Source organism: Oryctolagus cuniculus, chromosome 11 (assembly GCF_051225735.1).
Source record: "Oryctolagus cuniculus isolate XC-2025 breed Fujian yellow rabbit chromosome 11, ASM5122573v1, whole genome shotgun sequence".
NCBI classification, from domain to species: Eukaryota; Metazoa; Chordata; class Mammalia; order Lagomorpha; family Leporidae; genus Oryctolagus; species Oryctolagus cuniculus.
This window is the reverse complement of record NC_142877.1, coordinates 3,159,466-3,175,431: the sequence shown is the minus strand read 5'-3', so window position 1 is coordinate 3,175,431 and position 15,966 is coordinate 3,159,466. Positions and strand designations below refer to the sequence as shown.

General features: G+C 57.3%; 1 protein-coding gene across 2 annotated transcripts in view; it reads left to right on the top strand.

Moving 5' to 3' along the window:
* Positions 1-15,966, top strand: part of ZNF831 (zinc finger protein 831) — a 93,795-nt gene that overhangs the window by 38,540 nt on the left and 39,289 nt on the right. For both annotated transcript variants that reach the window (XM_008248825.4, XM_051835056.3), the window contains exon 4: positions 10,620-10,756. In XM_008248825.4, the coding sequence (XP_008247047.2) occupies positions 10,620-10,756 (137 nt within the window). The remainder of the gene's footprint in view (positions 1-10,619; positions 10,757-15,966) is intronic.

Genomic DNA, 15,966 nt, shown 5'->3' with positions numbered 1-15,966 from the left:
CGCTCTCCTCTCTCCCGAGGTGGCCGGGGACTGCCCCTCACCTGATTCTCCAATGCACGCGCCACGCCCCGGCTCCCAACACGGCCCCCTCCCTGGAATGCCCGCAGCCTTCTCCCCCTCCCGTCAAGTTTATCCCGAGCCTGGACCCTCTTCAAGGGGCGACAGCGATTGCTAACTGTCCCTTCCTGCCGCTCAGACCCTCAGCAACTGGGAGGGCCTCCCCTCTTCCCAGCCCATGCCCCTCATCGCCCGCCAGGGCGGAGTGTCCCTGCCAACGCCACAGCACCGAGCGCCGGCCGTGTGTCCACGCTGTGCCAATGGCATCGTCACGTGCGTTATCTCGGTAGATCCTTGGGGGCTCCAGGAGGCAGGCGGCATGATTCGCTCCGTTTTTCCTTTTGAGGACGCTGGGAAGGATGCGCATCTGAGGCAGCGAGTCTCACTCTGCAGCCTGTGTGGTCCCAGCACCCTGCCCCAGTGCCCCTCGCCTGTCCTGTGCACACCGGTGCCCTGGAGTTTTCTTGCAAAGCTGCCATAGATTCTGCAGGTCAGGATGGAGCCTGAACTAACTTTCTTTCTTTCTTTCTTTCTTTCTTTCTTTCTTTCTTTCTTTCTTTCTTTCTTTCTTTCTTTCTTTCTTTCTTTCTTTCCTTCCTTCCTTCCTTCCTTCCTTCCTTCCTTCCTTCCTTCCTTCCTTCCTTCCTTCCTTCCTTCCTTCCTTCTTTCTCTCTCTCTCTCTTTCTTTCTCTCTCTCTCTCTTTCTCTCTCTCTCTCTTTCTCTTTCTTTCTTTCTCTCTCTCTCTCTTTCTCTCTTTCTTTCAAGATTTATTTATTTATTTGAGAGGCAGGATTACAGGCAGGGAGAGGGAGAGACAGAGAGAGAAAGAGAGAGAGGTCTTCCATCCACTGGTTCACTCCCCAAGTAGGGAGCCAGGAGCTTCTTCCGGGTCTCCCACGTGGGTGCGGGGGCCCAGGCACTTGGGTCATATTCTGCTGCTTTCCCAGGTGCATCAGCGCCCCTGCACCAGCCCCAACTTCTGCATTTCTAACACACGGACAGGGGCTGGCCCCTGGAGCTGGCCTGGAGATGTGAGGTCACATTCTGTTAGCTAGAAGCTAGTCAGAGGTTCCGCTCACACTCAGAGAGGGGGATTCCAGGAAGGTGTGATGCACAGGGCCGCCCTGGGGCACAAGCCCCCAACCCCCTGGCTGGCTGGCCGGGTTTTCTCGTCCGGGGCCTCATGGTCGTGGTGAGCAGTTGCCGAGATGCCTGCTTTTGGTCTGGGAGGCGTCTGTGGCTGGGGAGGCGTGAAGAGGGGACCATGGCGCTAGACGGTCAGAGAGGAAGTCTCTTCTGAGCCACTGGTTCTATAGCATTCAGCTGTGAAACTTCGATGACGGTGCCTGCTAACAAGCTGGCCCCACCCGCAAGCTCAGCTTCCCAGTCTCCGAGTGGTGGGGTCCGACAGTGACGTGCGAGCTCCCTGGACAATCCGTGCTCCCCACGCTCTTCCCACCTGCTGTATCTCTGGCGCCGTGGGGCTGGGGCTCATCCTGGGAGCTGGCGCAGTTGGGTCCCTGGTCCCAGGGGGCTTCAGAGCCTCGCGAGGAGCTGCCTGCTTGCTTCCAGAGCACTCTATGTGGTTTTCCACACTGTGCACGTGATCAATGACCAGTTTAGGGCAGACGTCAGCGGCGACATCCAATCCGTCCTGTGTATTTCCTTCAGACAGCCGCTTGGCAGAGCGTGGGCTCTGTCTGTCTGTATTAGGTGTCTATTACCGCGTGTGTTGCTTTATTACCGGTGGTATTACGGGTGGGTGAGAGGTCCAGGATGGGTCTCGCTGGTTACAATGGAGGGGAATTCTCCAGTGTTCCTCTCCGGCGGCTCGGGGGCACTGGCGTCCTTGTCCTCCAGGGCTGGGGGCAGAAGCCCCTTCCTCCGCCCAGGCCTCCCCCTCCCCAGTGTCCCCGCCAGGGAGAGTGTGCCGAATGGCCTCACATTTCAATCTCCTGCTCCTCCTCCCCTCCCCTCCCCTCCCCTCTCCCTTCCCCTCTGCCTCCTCCTCCTTTCTCCTCTCTGTGGCCCAACCTCCTGCCTCTGCTCTCCCTTCTGCACGTGGTTGCATTGGGGTCACCTGGGAAGTCCCGTGGCCCTTGACCACCTCGAGGTGGGGCCTTCAGTCCCTCTGCCTCACCGGGTGGGGAATCCCTAGGTCTGGACGGCTGTCTCTAAGGGGCGCTGTTCTGCCTGCCTCGCCCTCCCTTGCCCAGGTGTGCAGGTCTGTGGGAAGTTTCCCACCCGTGTTTTCTCTCTCGTCCACCCCCTAGCCGTCACCTGTCCATCACCTGACCGCCTTCAAGCCAGCAGCCCACCTCCTGATTCAGGTTTTCATTTTCACCCTGGTTGAAGTTCTGCAGAGAACCACACGGTGCAGTAGAGAGGACCCCACAGGTCTGCTCGGAGAGAACGATGCAATTCACTTGTCGGAGTACCTGCATTCTTTTTCTCTTAGTTGAAAAAGCATTAAAAACCCAGGAAAGTTCAGAAAAACATATAACCAACTCCTGGACAATAATGAAGCAAAATTAACAAATGTTAACAGTTTGCCAGATTTGCTTCTGAACCTCAAAAATAAGATTTCTGTATATTATACGTACAAAAGTCATGGAAGCAAAAGCTAAGTTTATTTTGCTGCAAAAGTTTGGAACTGATGCATAAGTTTTCTTTCTTTTAAAAAAGATTTTTTATTTTATTTATTTGAAAGTCAGAGTTACAACAGAGAGAGGAGAGGCAGAGAGAGAGAGAGAGAGAGAGAGAGAGAGAGAGAGATATCTTCTGTCCACTGGTTCACTCCCCAATTGGCCACAATAGCCAGAGCTGCACTGATCCGAAGCCAGGAGCCAGGAGCCAGGAGCCAGGAGCCTGCTCTGGGTCTTCCACTTGGGCCATCTTCCTCTGCTTTCCCAGGCCACAGCAGAGAGCTGGATTGGAAGAGGAGCAGCCAGGACTAGAACTGGTGCCTATATGGGATGCCAGCACTTCAGGCCAGGGCGTTAACCCGCTGTGCCATAGTGCCGGCCCCTGCATAATTTTTCATAAGGTGCATTCTCCCTGAACCTTTTGCAGGCTCCTCCTGTGATGCATAGAATATAAAAGTGACATCCAGTTGAAGACAGAAGGATGCAGTCTTAGGTGTTTTTCACAGATCACTTCAATCTGTGTTTTCACACTGGACAGCTAATCAGCGTCTCCATCAATAATTCATAATCTTGTTTTCAGTCTAAAGTTTGTCTAAGTGTCGTAAGCTCAATGTGGTGCTTTTGGCCGTGGGGCCAGGTCGGGCTCACCCAGGTTAGTGGCCATCTGGGGTGCCATCCTGGGAGGCAGGGTGGTCCCGTGCTCAGTAGGTTCTCTACTGTCTGTGGCTATCAGATTTTTAAATGACAAGTGCAGTTGATTGGATCATCCTGTATCCTAGGTTTGAATACCTTCCCGTCTGTTATGATGTTGCGATATTTTCCCAGTCTCCTTTAAAAGCCCTGTGTGCACACTTACCCACAGAAGCGCTGGTCGTCAGTTGCCTCGCCTCTCCGCCTCTCCGTTCTTTTTCTGCCTGCCGGGCCTGGCTTCTGGGGGTTGTTTTCTTCCGCCTAAAGCATAGTCTTCAAAATTTCCTTTAGCGAAGAGAACTCTCAGTCTCCAGCAGTCTGAAAATTATTTATGTTGTTGTGTTGTTGGAGACCGATTTGCCAGGTGCGCCGGGTTGACGGCTACTTTCCCTGGCACATCAAAGCCGCCTCTGCACCACCCTCTGGTCCGCATTTTGCGGCGGAGAAGCCGCTATTAGTCTGCTCGCCTGTTTTTTTCAAAGTCTTTTATCTCTGGATGCTTTCAAGACCTTCTTTTAATCTTTGGTGTTCGGTGGCTTCACTTTGATGGACATGGGTGTGTATTGCTGTTTATTTATTCCATTAGGAATCCACTGGACTTTTGTGATTTCTGCATTGATGTCTCTCTACACCATCCCCAGCGATCACATTTTTTTTTTTAAATTTAATTGTTTGAAAGTCAGAGTTCCTCCATCTGCTGGTTCATTTCCCAGATGGATGGAAGGCAGGAGCCGGGAGCTTCATCTGGATCTCCCGCGTGGGTGGCGGGGGCCCCCTCCACTGCCTTTCCCTGGCTGCTGCAAGGGGGTGAGCTGGAAGTGCAGCAGCCTCCACACTGACTGGCACCCATGAGGGATGATTTTTTTTTCCTTTGTTGATTTTGCCTTTTGTGCTAAACTAAAAACTCTGTGCCTAAGCCCAGTTGCAAAGACACGTTCTCATCTAAAGTTTTGTAATTGAAGTTTCTATATTCTGTTCTGAGATCCAAGTCACTGAATTTTTACGTAGGGTGTGATGTATGGGTCGACGTTCTTGTTTTTGCATGTGGACATCTAATTGTCCCAGCACCATTTGTTGATCTGTTTGTCTGTTTTTATGTAAAAAGAAAGTCTTGAGTCCATCACCTGAGTTTAAGGCTTGTTATAAAACTCAGGTCGTGGAGACAGTGTGGGATTTATGTTGAAAAAGACAAAGAAATCAATGAAACGAAATAAAAGTGCAAAAGTGACTACACGTTTGTGTCAATTGGTTTTTGATAAAGATCTAAAAGAAATTCGGTGGCGCAGACACGGCCTTCCCAGCACCCAGAGGCGGAGGCTCACCTCTGCTGCTCCTCCCTGCCCAAGGCTCGCCGTCGCACTGTCTGACGTCCCAGTCCTTGGAAGCCACCGCTTCCTACATTTTGCAGCTTCGTCTCTGGGCTGCTGACTGTTACTGTGGCGCCACTTGGGCCGGAGACGTTGCTGCCCATTGCACGGCCTCTTACTTGACTTCTCTGTTTTCATTGGTTTACTGAGTTTTTAATTCAATTTTAAATGTGTATTAATGCTTTATTTCCCGAAAGTGGCTCCTTCTCGTGGAATTGTGCTCACTTAGGGTAACTGATTCCCTCATTAGTGTTGGGATCCAACTGATATTTTTGGACCTTGGAGATTTGGGTAGCAGACGGATTTCGCCAGTGATACCTGCATTACTTCTGCCAGGGTCACGTGGTGAACACCACCTGGAATAAAATTCTTGGCTTTAGGGTGGTTTTTTTTTTTGGTTGTTTGTTTATTTATTTTTATTTACCTGAAAGGCAGAGTGATAGAGAGAAAAATGTCTCACATGCTGGTTCATTCCCCAAGTGCCTGCAGCAGCTGGGAGCGGGCCAGGCCACAGCCAGGAGCCAGGAGCCAGGAGCCAGGAGCTCCAGCCGAGTCTCCTGTGCGGGTGGCAGGGGCCCAAGTACTTGAGCCACTGTCTGCTGCCTCCCGGGATGCGCATTAGCTGGTAGCTGGAATGGAAGCGGAGGCAGGGCTTGGTCCCAGATGGGTCGCCAGTGCCCCAGCGGCTGCCCCACCTGCTGCACCACAGCGCCGACCCTCGGCTTTGGTTTCAGCCTGGCCACCAGGGTGGTGTGGGTCCAGGGTGCAGGCTGATGAGCAAGGGTTTTCCTTCTATGAAATTGGCAGGGAAGGTTCCCGCACCCCTTCTCCCGGGGAGAGATTTGAGTTGGGAGTTTTGAATGTCCCGTGGGCAGGTGTGTGTGGGGAGTTTATTTTTAGCTGGGCTCCAGACTCGGGGTGGGTCTGCCCAAGGTCTCAGCGGGAGAAGGGTCTTCCCTTGGAAGGAATCTGTCGGCCGGGTTCATGCTGGGCTCGGAGTCCGGCAGACTGTGCCTCACCAGAACACCGGGACGAAAGAGCAAGCTCACCTGGTCTGCAAGAGCCTTGCATTGCCTCGGTGCTGGTGGGCTTGCCTCCAGGCGTCCGGGCCGCTCGGTCCTGACCGCTGGCTGTTTCCTACCTTCTAATCAAAATGCCAACACAATCAAGTGTCAAAGAAGGGTCTGTTTTAATCCACATTTTTAGTTGTTTTCGGCATGAACGTGTGGTGGCCAGTCTTGTGCACTGTCCCTGGGCAGGTAGAATTCTCCTTCGTAACCTTGCTACAATGTTTCATCACTGAGCAGTGGTACCTGGTGAGGGAGGTGAGCAGGGCTGCCTTCTCCTTGGTGTTTGGTCTCCTTGAAGAACTCTTTCCTTGACTCAGCCTCCCAACGTCACACATATGATAGATCCTCTTGCTTTTCTCATGTGAGTTCACGAATATGGAAGAACTTGTTTTCATTCTTTTCATAGACAGCTGTGACTATGGACAGAGACGGCTTTTGGTCTCATGAGCGAGGCAAGGTTTTTATGTTTCTGATATTGTATATAAAATATGCAAAATAAGCCATCTCTCTGTCTCTACATATCTACATATATTCTCTCACATATAACCATCACTCTCTTTACATATATGTTCATATATATAGCCATCTGTCTCTTTTTTTCTAAAGATTTTTTTTTATTTGAAAGTCAGAGTTACACAGAGAGAGGAGAGGCAGAGAGACAGAGAGAGAGAGGTCTTCCATCCGATGGTTCACTCCCCAATTGGCCGCAACGGTCGGAGCTACGCCGATCCGAAGCCAGGAGCCAGGAGCTCCCTCCAGGTCTCCTATGTGGTGCAGGTCTCTCCTTGGGTCATTTTCTACTGCTTTCCCAGGCCATAGCAGAGAGCTGGATGGGAAGTGGAACAGCCGGGTCTCGAACCGGCGCCCATATGGGATGCTGACGCTTCAGGCCAGGGCGTTAACCCACTGCACCACAGCGCTGGCCCCGCCATCTGTCTCTATATATGTATACTCTCATATATTATATATAAATAATACAGTGACCTATATATAGTGTCTCTCAGTGTACACAAACACAAACCATCTCTCTCTATGTATATGTAGTTGGCAGACCCCTGTGTTAATCCATCCCCCCATTTGCCGTATTTCAGCTTCCGTTCATTCTTGGAGCTGGTTTCAGGGGACCCCATTCTGCTCCACTCACCTCTACTTTGCCAGCTCCAAACCCCACCCTGTCGTGACAATGGCTGTTTTCACAACGAAGCGACATGTGCCCACGGAGGGGTTAGAAAGCACAGGGTCCACTTTTGGGACAGAAAGGGAGGAACACGCGAAATTCACACTCGAGTGCCTGATGCCCCTGACATGAAAGAGAGGCGTGGAGACCCAGAGCACGCACGGAGTGTGTGCCTCTGCTGTGCACAAGCAAGAGCCGGACCGTGGAATGGATTTTGTTGGCTAATTGGTAGCTGTGGACGGAGCTGTGTGCGCAGGAAACACCCAGAGACTGGTTCTGGGACGCTTCTGCCAAACAGATCAGTGAACTGTGCAGCCCAGGGGCTGGGGGGGGGCATTGGGGGGTGGGGGTTTCTATGGGTGGAGCAGGCGGTGGGTTCTGTCAGGGAGCAGGGGGTGGGCTCTATGTGGGGGGGAGCTGGTTGTGGGTTCTATGGGTAGCGCATGGGGTTGGCTCTGCTGGGGGAGCAGGGGGGAGGCTCTGTGGGGGGAGCAGGAGGTGGGTTCCATGGGGGGGGTGGGGGGGTTCTGTCAGGGAGCAGGGGGTGGGTTCCATGGGGGGGAGCAGGGGGTGGGCTCTATGTTGGGGGGAGCAGGAGGTGGGCTCTATGTTGGGGGGAGCAGGGGGTGGGCTCTATGTTGGGGGGAGCAGGAGGTGGGTTCCATTGGGGGGAGCAGGGGGTGGGTTCCATTGGGGGGAGCAGGGGGGGTTCTGTCAGGGAGCAGGGGGTGGGTTCCATTGGGGGGAGCAGGGGGTGGGCCCTGTGGGGGAAACAGCGGGTGGGCTCTGTGGAGAGAGTTCCCTGCAGACCTAAGGACCCCTTCGCCGTGGGAGGGGCGCAGGTCGGGAGCAAGCTGGGAGGGGTGGGTTCTCTCGGTGGAAGGGGCTTCCTTGCAGGGTGAGGGTCTCTGCTGGAGTGGCGGCTCTGCCCCCTGCACTCCTGACACTGTTTGCCCACCCATGAGGTGCAGGCCCAGTGCCGACAGCCCGGTCTCTGGCTGAGGCGGCCCCCCAGCTCCCACGGCTGCTGCTGCACACGGCTCAGAGCCTGGGCCACACTGGCCACAGCCTGGGGGCTTTGCCACAGTCGCAGGTCTGCTCAGTGGGACTCAGGGACTGCACTTCCCTCTGCTGTGACTCTGAGCGGCCCAGACAGGGAAGTGAGAGAAAGGACCCGGCTGCCCGGCCCTGCCTGCTCCCAGAAGTGCACGCAGGGAGCGTGGGTTGCAGTGGGCTGGGTGGTCGATGGACTTCAGCCAGATCAAGACACGGCCAGGACGAGCCCCCAGAGGTCAAAGCTGACACCCTTGAGCTCGGCCTCGGCCCGGCGGGCACGCACGGGCCCTGCGGCAGCGGGAGGAGAAAGCTTCCAGCAATGCAGGCAGCAGCTGCTCAGAGGCAGAGGGCGCGCGGGGCCTGGGAGCCGCCTTTACAAACCGATCTGCAGGGGCAGCTTACGAAACACGTGCAGATCGCGCTCAAAGGGAGGGATCGGGCGCAAATGCAGACATCTGGATTGACCTGAAGGCACAGCCTTGAGCAAAGCGGACGTGAGGGAAGCCCCAGCTCCCCGGGACGACGTCACGCACACGAGTGACACCACGCCTGTGGGTGGGCGCTTACGGGGGCTGCTCGGTGCTGCTGGGAAAGCGGGGAAGGGGACGCTCACAGGGGGCCCGGAGCAGCAGAGTGGAGGTGGCGCCTGAGGGAGGCCTTCCAGCAGGAGACAAGGGGGTGGTGGCAGCAGGCAAGGGAAGGGGGGGATCCTGCACATCCTGCCCGCAGCTCTGAGTGCGAATGCACCCAGAGGCGGCCTTGCTCTCGGGCCAAGGGGCTGGGCCCCTATGGCCCACCAGAGTGTCCCCCTGAGGAGGGACCCAGGGGAGCTGAGGAGGTCACTGCACCTGCCGTGCCTCCGGGGCCTGGCACGACTGTCTCCCCAGGCCAGCGCCCGGGTTCCGGGGCAGGGCTGCTCCTGCAGGGGCTGCCCACAAAAGGTTCTGGGGGAACCTGGGAGAGAGGGAAGAGGGCTGCTCATGGCTGGACTGGGCAAGATCTCACTTCGAAGACAAGGCCAAGGTCCACATGGCCACCCGCCATGGGCAGAGGGTCCAGATTCCGTGTCACAGGGTCTGAGTCTCTCCCGGCTGTTTTGATTGAGTGGAGTCCGCTCGTCCGTCTTGCAGAAATGAAACCCCCAGGCAGTTCAAAGTGTGCTATGCTAACACCTGCCAGCGCGTGCCCGTCACCCACTGACTGGGGAGGGGGCGGCCCGTGGCCCATGGGGAAGAGGTCTCGCAACAAGCCCACCCGACTTCCTCTCTTCGCATCTGCATTTTGGGGTCCCTCTCCCCCGGGGTCCTGCAGGAGCCCCGACTGCTTCAGGGGTCTGTGGTTAGCACCACACAGCCTATCGGCCCGTATCCCATTCCCATACCCCATATTCTGGAGGAGCAGAACAAGTCCCGCCCCCTGCGTGGTGCAGTGCCAGCCCCGCCTAGGGGAGGCGGCAGTGATGGGACGAGGGGAACTTCTCCCTGAAAGTCACTTGCTCATTGCTGCTGCCAGGACAAGCCAGGCCCAGCAAGGATACTGCGCCCTGCGGATCCGATTTAAGATTCCGCAGCCGACACTGGTGATCGGGGCTCTGCCACTGGGTCTTGGCAGTGGCTCAGACGAGGGAGGAGGGAAAATGGCCAAGTGGCCTCACCGTCGCCCCGGCCATGGTGGGGAGCCCCAGGAGAGGCGAGTTCTTGGTAACCGAGGTTCCCAGAGGGATGGGGCCCCCTGAGGCTTGGGCAGGGAGCTGCAAGGGGTGCAGAGACCTATTCCAAGCCCGCAGCTCTTCACCACAGTTCTTTCACCTGCCAGATGGGGGTGCTAGACTAGGGTTTCATCTTCCTATCAGTGAGAAATAGTGAACTGTGTCCTAACACGTGTCTGCGTTTGTTGGCAAAGTGCTTGGAGGTCCACCCTGCGAATGAAGGGTGCGTGCTACAGACAGCGCGCGGCAACAGGGCCAAGAAAGTCCGGGTGAAGATGACTCCCGGCAGAGGTGCTGCTGTTTTCTGTGCTGGCCACGCCCCCTCCACAGGTGGACACTTTGCTTCAAGGACAGCTGGATCAGGTGGTGCAGAAGGGCCCGCACGGTCCAGCATGGTGGTCACTAGCCGCTCAGGGCTACTTGAATTCGATACCGTGAAATAAACACTGTGTTTCAGTTGCTTACTGGCTTCCTGGGCTCAGGGGCTCCCGTCTCAGTCCGTGGGGATTTATGGGATAGCTCTGTCCCTGCAGAACGTACTGTCGGACCACCCGTTCAGCAAGTAGTCGAGATCACATAATTCAACATCTACCGGCAGCCTTAGCCAGGTCCTTGCCGCGCACCCAGTGGCGTGGGAAGTGTCGGAAGCAGGATCTCATTCCATCCCCAGGACAACCTCACCGCTGAGCTGTTGCTCTGCTTCCTGTGTGGGGGTCGGGGGGCTTTGAGGCCCAGGAGTTGCCCCCACTGCTCAGCCAGTTGGGGGCGGAGCCCAGCTTCCCCCGGGCCCCCCCGCAGGGCCTCCTCCAAGGCTGGTCACTGCATAGCTGTGCTTCTCTGCCCCACAGGTACAGAGGGGAGTTCCTGCACAGCCAAGTCCCGCCGAGAGCCAGGAGACTGCGCGGGCCGCCCTGGGTGCTGGCCAGGAGCTGCCGCCCTCCCCCACTTGGGGGGACCCTCAGGCAGGCTTCTCCAGATACGGCAGGTAAGGCTGTCCTCGGGGACAAGTCCAGACTGGGCAGGCAAAGGCCCACGGCCCCGGCATAGCTGCTGGATGAGAGGAGCCAGCCCACAGTCTGGCCGGGTCAGGTGCGCGCGGGAGGGCAGCAGCGATGTGGCGTCTGTGACACAGAGTGATGCTACACCGGCGGGGAGCGCGTGGGTGAGAGGATGGAGAGCTCCATGTCCACGAGCAGCCAGCGTCCTCGGGCACTGGCCCCGGGGGGCCGGGCCCTGTGGGAGGCGAGCGCCCCTCCGGGACTGGCAGTGGGGCCGTGGAGCCCGGGCTCCGGGTGGCTGCACCTTCCGCACTCCCAAGAAGGAAGCTCACCGGGCCTTTGGCGCAGTGCGGTTGGGAGGCTGTGGCGGCTCTGGGATTCTTGGGAATCCATGCACACGGGAAGTCTGGGTAGCTCTGTGGTTGCCACAGCCTCTGCAGCTGACCTGGGCGGGGCGAGAGGCGAACTCTTCTCTACTCAGAGGCAAAGAGGATCAACTCTCAGAGGCTGCTCACAGGGAAAGGGTGATTGTAGGCAGCAGTCACCGGGCAACCAGGGCCAGCTGCCCGACTCTGCTGGACCTCCACGCCCCCTCGCCATCTCCCCCGCCCCAGGAGCAACGAGTCTGGCCTCGCCTGGCTCGCACGTGTTGGAGGGGAGAAGCAGCACTGTTTGCGGGAGATGGGAGACTGACTCCCCGTCCTGACCTGGGCTCCGTCTTGGGTCTGCGGTTTTGGGTCCAGGGGCCGGTTTGCTGGGGCCCCTCCTTTGCTCTGTGCGAAACTCCAGGGCCCCGTGGACAGATGACAGCTGTCCAGCTGCACAGCCCTCTAGGGTGGACTAGGGCAGCGGCCTGTCTTCCAGGACCCAGGCAGAGCGTAATTCAGGGTGGCATTCGCTCCTACAGCTGCATGGTGGTTGCAGATGGCAAAGGCGGTTTCTGGGAAGGAGTGTTAAGGGTCACGGCCCTGCACGGGTGCAGTAGGGTGGGAGAAAGATGGGACAGAGCTCTGCTCTTCCTGTGTTTCCTGTGACCCCCACCGTCAACTCCGTGCCGCTCCTCACGCGGCGAAACTGTCCACTGGGCTGTGCTGGTGACGGGTCCCCCTGGACGTCTCAGAGCGCAGGGCACAGCAGAGAGCCCTCCCCATACTCTCGGCTTTGTCATGGGGCCTGCCTGAGGTGGTGGCAGATGGCATGGATGTCACCTCGGGGCTCCGGAGACGCTGCACGTGCCGTTCTCTCTCCTCGAGAGCTTTTCCGGTGCGCAACCCACAGCCAGGAGGACAGGTCTGGCTGAAATCCCTGGGGCGCAGGGCATAGCTCAGGGCGTCTGGAAGGCTAAGAACTGAGGGGTGATTTCTGGAGCCTGGGAGCCCCACGTGAGGGTGAACCCCTGAGGGCACCAGGGTCCTTCCCGGCTGGCTCCTCACTCCTGGGTTCGTGGACCCTGTCCTCACCTTCGTCCTCATCAAGTCAGCTGCTTGGATTTTCCTTTAGGTGGGGTGGATGTAGCTCACTGGATCTCCTGCTGCGAGCTGGGGGCTCTGCTCTCCAGGGCCTGGAGGGTTCCATGGGAGTGGTCACATGGCTGCCATTGGTCCCACAAGGCGGGGCTTCCCCACCAGCTTTCTTCCCAGGACAGCTGGACCAAGCTGGACCTGGAGATCATGGCCGCATCTCTGTCCGTGTCTCTGGCCTCTGCCATGTGCACTGGCTGTGTTGGGATGGGGTGGGGGACAAAGATAATCTGTGCTTGCCGTAAATGTGGCATGGGGTAGGCAGACACATCGCTCACCTGCCGCCTTGTGCTCCAGTGACGAGTGACAGGGTGGGACAGCTCATGTCCCTGGCAGGATGTGCTGTCTGTGCTCTAGGATGTTCACACTGGGTTTTGCAGACCCAGGGTCCCAGCCCGAGTGCCAGGGAGCTGCTGTGTGTGAACTCCAAGGCTGGTCAGCAGTGAGGCCTGCTCTGTGCTCAGCATGGCCAGCACCCAGCCACCCGAGCTGGCGTCTGCCGGTACAAATGAGTGTGGGGCATGATGCCCCTGGTGACCAGCGGTTCTGATCTGGAGTGGAGGCCCAGGCCACTCTGCTTAGTACTGGGGAGGAACTCAAAGGGGGGAATGGTTTTATTTGGATAAATTTGGATTTTTCTGGACATTTGGTTGTAGGGAGAACGGAACAGAGGCTTTTTGGACTGGGGATTGGGTTGGTGAAGGCTCACGACCAAGGGGGGGCTCTGGGCAGGCAGAAAGAGTTAGGTGCTGGTGTGCAGGTGCGCCCTGTGGAAGGGGTGGGGCAGCGTGGCAGAAGGTGGGGGTCACCCGTGGCAGATGGTGAGGGTCACCCGTGGCAGACGGTCAGGGTCACCCGTGGCAGACGGTGTGGGGCGGTGCAGGAGACAGTGTCCCCATTTTCTGCTGCACCTCTGAGTATTCCAGTGTTGCCCGGCATTGCCAACTTGGTGGCTTAAAACACCCACGATTGGTTCTCCCAGTCCCGGGGGGCACGCTCCCTCCAGGGGCCCCAGGGGAGGACTCTCCCTGGCCTCGCCAGCCGCTGGTGGCTCCAGGTGCTCTGGGCTTGTGGTCTCGTAATTCTACCTCTGCCTCCACCCTCACAGGGCCGTCTCCCCCGTGGCACCGTGGGTCAACTACTGCTGAGCCCTGCTTCCCTAAGGACACTTTCCTAAGGACACATTTTGCCCACGCGAAATCTAAACCACTTTTATATTGAGATCCCTAAGTTAATCACTCCTGCAAAGACCCATTTTCAAGAAAGATCATATTAAAAAAAAAAAAAAAAGAAAGAAAAGGAAGGAAGGTCGCACTCCCAGGTACTATTTTTTTAAAAAAAATATTATATATATATATATTTATTTGGAGGCAGAGTTACAAGGAGAGGGAGAAGGAGATAGAGGGAGAGGTCTTCCACCCACTGGTTCATCCCCCAAAGGGCGACAATGGCCGGGCTGTGCCAGGCTGAAGCCAGGAGCCAGGAGCTTCTTCTGGGTCTCCTAGGTGGGTGCAGGGACCCAAGCACTTGGATCGTCCTCCTCTGCTTTCCCAGGCCATCAGTCAGCGGGGAGCTAAATTGGAAGTGGAGCAGCTGGGGCTCAAACCGGATGCTGGTGCTGCAGGCCGCGACTTAGCACACTGGGCCACAGCGCCGCCCTGGGGACCGCTACTTAGCTGCCTTCCACCGCTCCCGTGCCTGGGAACACACAGAAGCGACCGTATAGTGAGTTTCTAAACAAGACAGGTGACCCAGCGGGAATGCTGTCACCATTTGTACACAGCTCCTGCTGGAAAGTTCTAGCGCAAGCCTAAAGCGAACCTACATCGTAACATCACCCACCACCCGCGGGCGTGGGCCACACTTGTCCCAGTCACTGCGGTGGCTACGCGGCCCGTGGCTTCCTTGTAGGGAGAACGCCCAGTGGCCGGCTGGATGGGGTGTGGGCAGGGCTCCGCCCTCGCGAGCTGTGTGGACTGTGCTGGTCAGAGATGAAGTCCAGCCACCGCCTGGCTCGTGCAGCTTCATTCTGTGACCCTGGGGTTGTGTCAGCCCCGAGCAAGGGACATCTGTGTTGCCCGCTCCTCCCCAACAGGGGGCGCCATTCCACAACCCCAGAGCAGTGGGCGCCTCTCCTAACTTAAGCCTGCACCCGGGGCTGCAAAGTGAGCAGGGGGACCTGGCTTTCCCACGGCCTTTCCCCCACTTCCTGCCTTTGAGAGGTTCTCTAGGCTTCAGGGCAGGAGTCCACGCCTGCCCACGCGGACACGGCAAGGCGGGGGAGGCCCACAGGTGCTGAACTTGCCCCCGTGTGGGGAAACAGGATGGCTACGAAAGGGCAGGCGTGGGCCTGCAGGACGTGGTCAGAGCCGTGGCCCGTGGAATGCCCATCACCACCTGCTTCTTACTGAAGTCTCAGCGAACAAGCAGGGAGCTGTCAGGGCGGCCTGAGAGGCCCAGGTCAGCAGGTCCTGACGGACACCACCAAGTCGGAGGGTGGGGCAGGGAAGCAGAGCAAAGCCCACCTGGAAGCTCCAGGGGCAGGGGCTTTATCACCACCACCCGCCAGCATCCATACCGCTCAGCAGAGTGACAGGCACCCCAGGGCCCTGGGGGTTTGGAGACAAAGTAACTCCAGAGGAATCTGGAGCTGGGCTTTGCTCCTGCACCATTTGCAAGGGACTTCCTCTGACCCGGGTCAGAGCTGCGTGCTGTGTGTGTGTGTTTGTGTGTGTGCGCACTTGGGTACACCATGCGTGTGCCTGTCAGTGTGCATGCGTGCTGGGGCGGGGCTAGGGGAAGGAGACCCAGTTTTCCATGGGAAGGTGGTGATGAGGTGGTCGCTCCTGGGTGCCCCGGGGAATGTAGCTGGGGGAACTTGATGGACTCCAAGCCCCGCACAGACGTTGAGGATGACCTGGTGGGTGGGGGGTGTTGCTTGTTAAAAGGCGGGGAAACTACAGCTCCTAATCCTTGCAGGCCAACTAGGATCAACCAAGCGCTCAGGACACTTGTGTCCAGGCATCGCAATGAGGTGTCGTGGCTGCTGCTGCCTTTTTTTTTTTTTTTTTTTTTGAGATGCTTCCTGTCAATAACTTAGGAAGATGAAAGAGAGAGGACGTTTTTCAGAAATATTTTTAAAAAGATGTTTAACTTCCCTCTCCTCTAAGCGATTCCATGGCTTGGTCTAGTCATTCGGATTAGCAGGTGTCTTGGTGGTGAAGTCTTCCGTAAGTAGGAGGCCAGAGAGGTTTCGAGGAACAAAGACCCCATTATGAGACGCCGCGTTGTCTGAGTCAGCGAGACTCTCCCGGGCATGGAGTCTCTTCTTCCTTCTGTTTCGATCCAGTGGTCCACGCCATCCGACTCTCCAACAAGGGGAGAAGGCGAGCCACAGCAGCTCCCGTTTAGACACTGCGTGGGGGCCATCACCGACACCCCAGGTTAAACGTGGCTCAGAGTGTGCCGAGAGCTGCTGTCGGGAGGAACGCCCTTCCTCAGCCTCACTCGCTTTAGGGTCAGGCCTCGGGGGGGGGTGTGGATGTGGGTTACAGCCGGGATCGAGCTGCCTCGCCGAAGGGGATGCTGACGACCGAGTTCTGAGACACTGAGTCAGTGGATATCGCGAGGAAAGCAAGCACCAGCCTCATAACCCAAGTGTGCGTTAGGAGACACTG